General features: G+C 56.8%; 1 protein-coding gene across 1 annotated transcript; it reads right to left on the bottom strand.

The window, feature by feature from the left end:
• Positions 1–5: 5 nt before the first annotated feature.
• On the bottom strand, positions 6–2,376 carry LOC104272446 (bone morphogenetic protein 8A-like; the record flags this gene model as incomplete). Its single annotated transcript, XM_009867438.1, has 3 exons — positions 6–143; positions 1,043–1,191; positions 2,174–2,376. Coding segments are annotated over 3 exons (490 nt in total), but the record flags the coding sequence as incomplete, so codon positions are not given.
• Positions 2,377–2,693: the final 317 nt, after the last annotated feature.

Here is a 2,693-nt window from a genome sequence, read left to right as displayed (position 1 = left end):
CTGCCGCCTCCTCGGGGGTTTGGCCGCTCGCGCCACACGCGCGGGGCCGGGGCTCGCCCGGAAAAAGGTCACCATGAAGGGCTGCTTGGAGCGGGGTCCCCGGCGCCCCAGCAGCCCCGCCGAGCCTGGGTCCACACTGTGCCCTGCAGGGACGGGACCGCGCGTGGGTTTGCTGGCGGAACGGACTCATTCGGTTAAAGGAAGGAGGGAAAATATGTAATAAATGCATAAAATCGTAGCATAGTTTGGGACGGAAGGGACTTTTGAAGGTCATCTAGTGTCAACGCCCTGCAGTGGGCAGGGATGGCTTCAGCTAGCTTGGGTTGCTCAGAGCTCCATCCAGCCTGACCTTGAATGTTTCCACTGGCTTGGTGTTTCGTCACCTTCACTGTAAAACATTTCTTCCTTTTATCTAGTCTAAGCTTCCCCTCTTTTAGTCTGAAACCATTACACCTTGTCCTATCAAACCTGCAGCTCGCAGGGGCAGCATGGCCTCATCCCACGCGGCCACCACGGCACGATGGCCACGTATTTAGGGACAAAAATCAAGTGAGATCCAAGCGATCTCCATGATTTTCCGCGTCGTGTCCAGGGAGATCTGTGGGAGGGAAGGGGATGGCTGGGACAGTCACAGCTGTGATTTCTTCCCCCCATCGGCAGTGGAGCTGCTCTTTGTGCCCCTCAGCATCACTCATGAACCTGTGAAAGGCACCTTCGGAGTAGCTTTGACCCCACGGTGAGAAAAGGGTTAATCTTTTGGTGCAAACAGGCTGAGGATCCCTCCAGGTAAGGAGTTCATTAAGTGCTAATGGGGTTATTACAGCCCACACCAGGAACCCCATTAGCATTAATGCCTTTGGGAGGCTTCTTGCCTGCAAATCCAGGCAACTTCTGGCACCCACAGTTCCCATCACAGCTGGAAATTTAGAACTGCAGCAAGACAACCAGCACCCCCCCCATTGTGGCACCAAGAGGCACCAAGAGGGCTCCAGTTTCTGGGGATTTGGCCCCAAAAGCTGCAGGTAGGTTAAGGCAGGCTCACCATCATCCGTCTCCACGTAGAGTCGCAGCCCCAGGTTGTATTTCCGATCCACTAACCAGTGGTTACTGGCGGCCGTGACGTCAAACACCAGCCAGCCCTCGGTCCCAGCACGCAGGTCCTGGACATCCAGCAAGAACAGGTCAGACTCCCTGTGGAAATGGGGAAGAAAAAAACACAAACCCAAAACCCGAGCAGGTGAGTAACAGTACCCAAAGGGCACCAGCACCAGCAATAATTCATGGAAATGACTCCTCGGTGCACGTGTCCATGCAGGTCCCAGCACGGCTGAGTTGGGACGGCGGCTCCCGGTGCCTCCGGCTGTGCTGGACATGATGGTGGCACCTTGGCAGCTGCCCTGGGAAAAGTATCCTCCCAGCCCCGGCCGAAAAGCCGGGGTGTGGCATCGCCCGGTGGGAAAGTGTGGGAACAGCCGGCAGCGGCGATGCTGCTTCCCTCAGCGTTTGCTGAGAGCTGGGGCTGGTGCTTGGGGGAGCCCATCCCTGTCTCCATCCCCACCTCCACCCCCATTCCCATCCTCATCCCCACCTTGACTCCATCCTCATCCGTATCCCCATCCATATTTCCAGCCCCATCATATCTTCATCTCCATGCCCATCTTCATCCCCATCCCTGTCTCCATCCTCATCCCCATCCTTGTCTCCATCCTCATCCATGCTCACCCTCATCCTTGTCTCCATCCTCATCCCCATTCCTATCCATCTTCATCTTCATCCTCACTCCCATCCCTGACTCCATCCTCATCCCCATCCTCATCTCCATCCTCATCCCCATCCCTGTCTCCATCTTCAACTTCATCCTCACTCCCATCCCTGTCTCCATCCTCATCCCCATCCTTGTCTACATCTTCATCTTCATCCTTGTCTCCATCCTCATCTTCATCCTTGTCTCCATCCTCACCCCCATCCCTGTCTCCATCCTCAACCCCATCCTTGTCTCCATCCTCGTCTCCATCCCTGTCTCCATCCCTATCTCCATCCCCCCCCCCACCCCTGTCTCCATCCTCATCCCCATCCCTGTCTCCATCTTCATCCTCACTCCCATCCCTGTCTCCATCTTCATCCTCATCCCTGTGTCCACCCTCACCCCCAGCCCCGTCCCCATCCCTGTCACCTGTTGGCGTGCTCGGTGGCGATCTCGTAGATGCTGACGTGGAGGGTGTTGTTGACGTGCCGGCCGACCCCCCGTGCCTTGTAGATGCGAAACTCGGCGGCCGTCACCGACTCGCCCGTGGGCACCTGGGTCAGGTCGAACCTGAACTCCTTCCAGTATGGCTTCGGCGAGAAGATGTCCCGGTCCTGCTCCACTGCGGAGCAAAGGGGTCAGGGGGGGCCGGGACGGACTCTCATTGTGCCGCCAGACGCCCCCAGCGAGTCCCACCGGCCCCGTTTGCCCCCAATTTGGGGACAAAACCACCAGCTCCAGGTCCCTCCCCCCACCGCGCTCCTGCTGCTGCAAATTCTCCTCTCCCACGAATTTCCACCTTGAGGCAAACCCCTCCTGTTCTTGCACAATGCCCCCCGACTTCATTTTCTGCTTTAAACCCATCAGCCTCCCAGCCCTCTTTCTTTACTATTAATTTAAAATACTAAATAAATAAAAAAACACAAAAGCTTGGCTACGGTGGGAGCAC

The sequence above is a fragment of the Apaloderma vittatum genome, unplaced genomic scaffold (assembly GCF_000703405.1).
Source record: "Apaloderma vittatum isolate BGI_N311 unplaced genomic scaffold, ASM70340v1 scaffold9454, whole genome shotgun sequence".
NCBI lineage: Eukaryota > Metazoa > Chordata > Aves > Trogoniformes > Trogonidae > Apaloderma > Apaloderma vittatum.
Note: the sequence above shows the minus strand (reverse complement) of the source record. Positions and strands in the feature narration are given on the sequence as shown.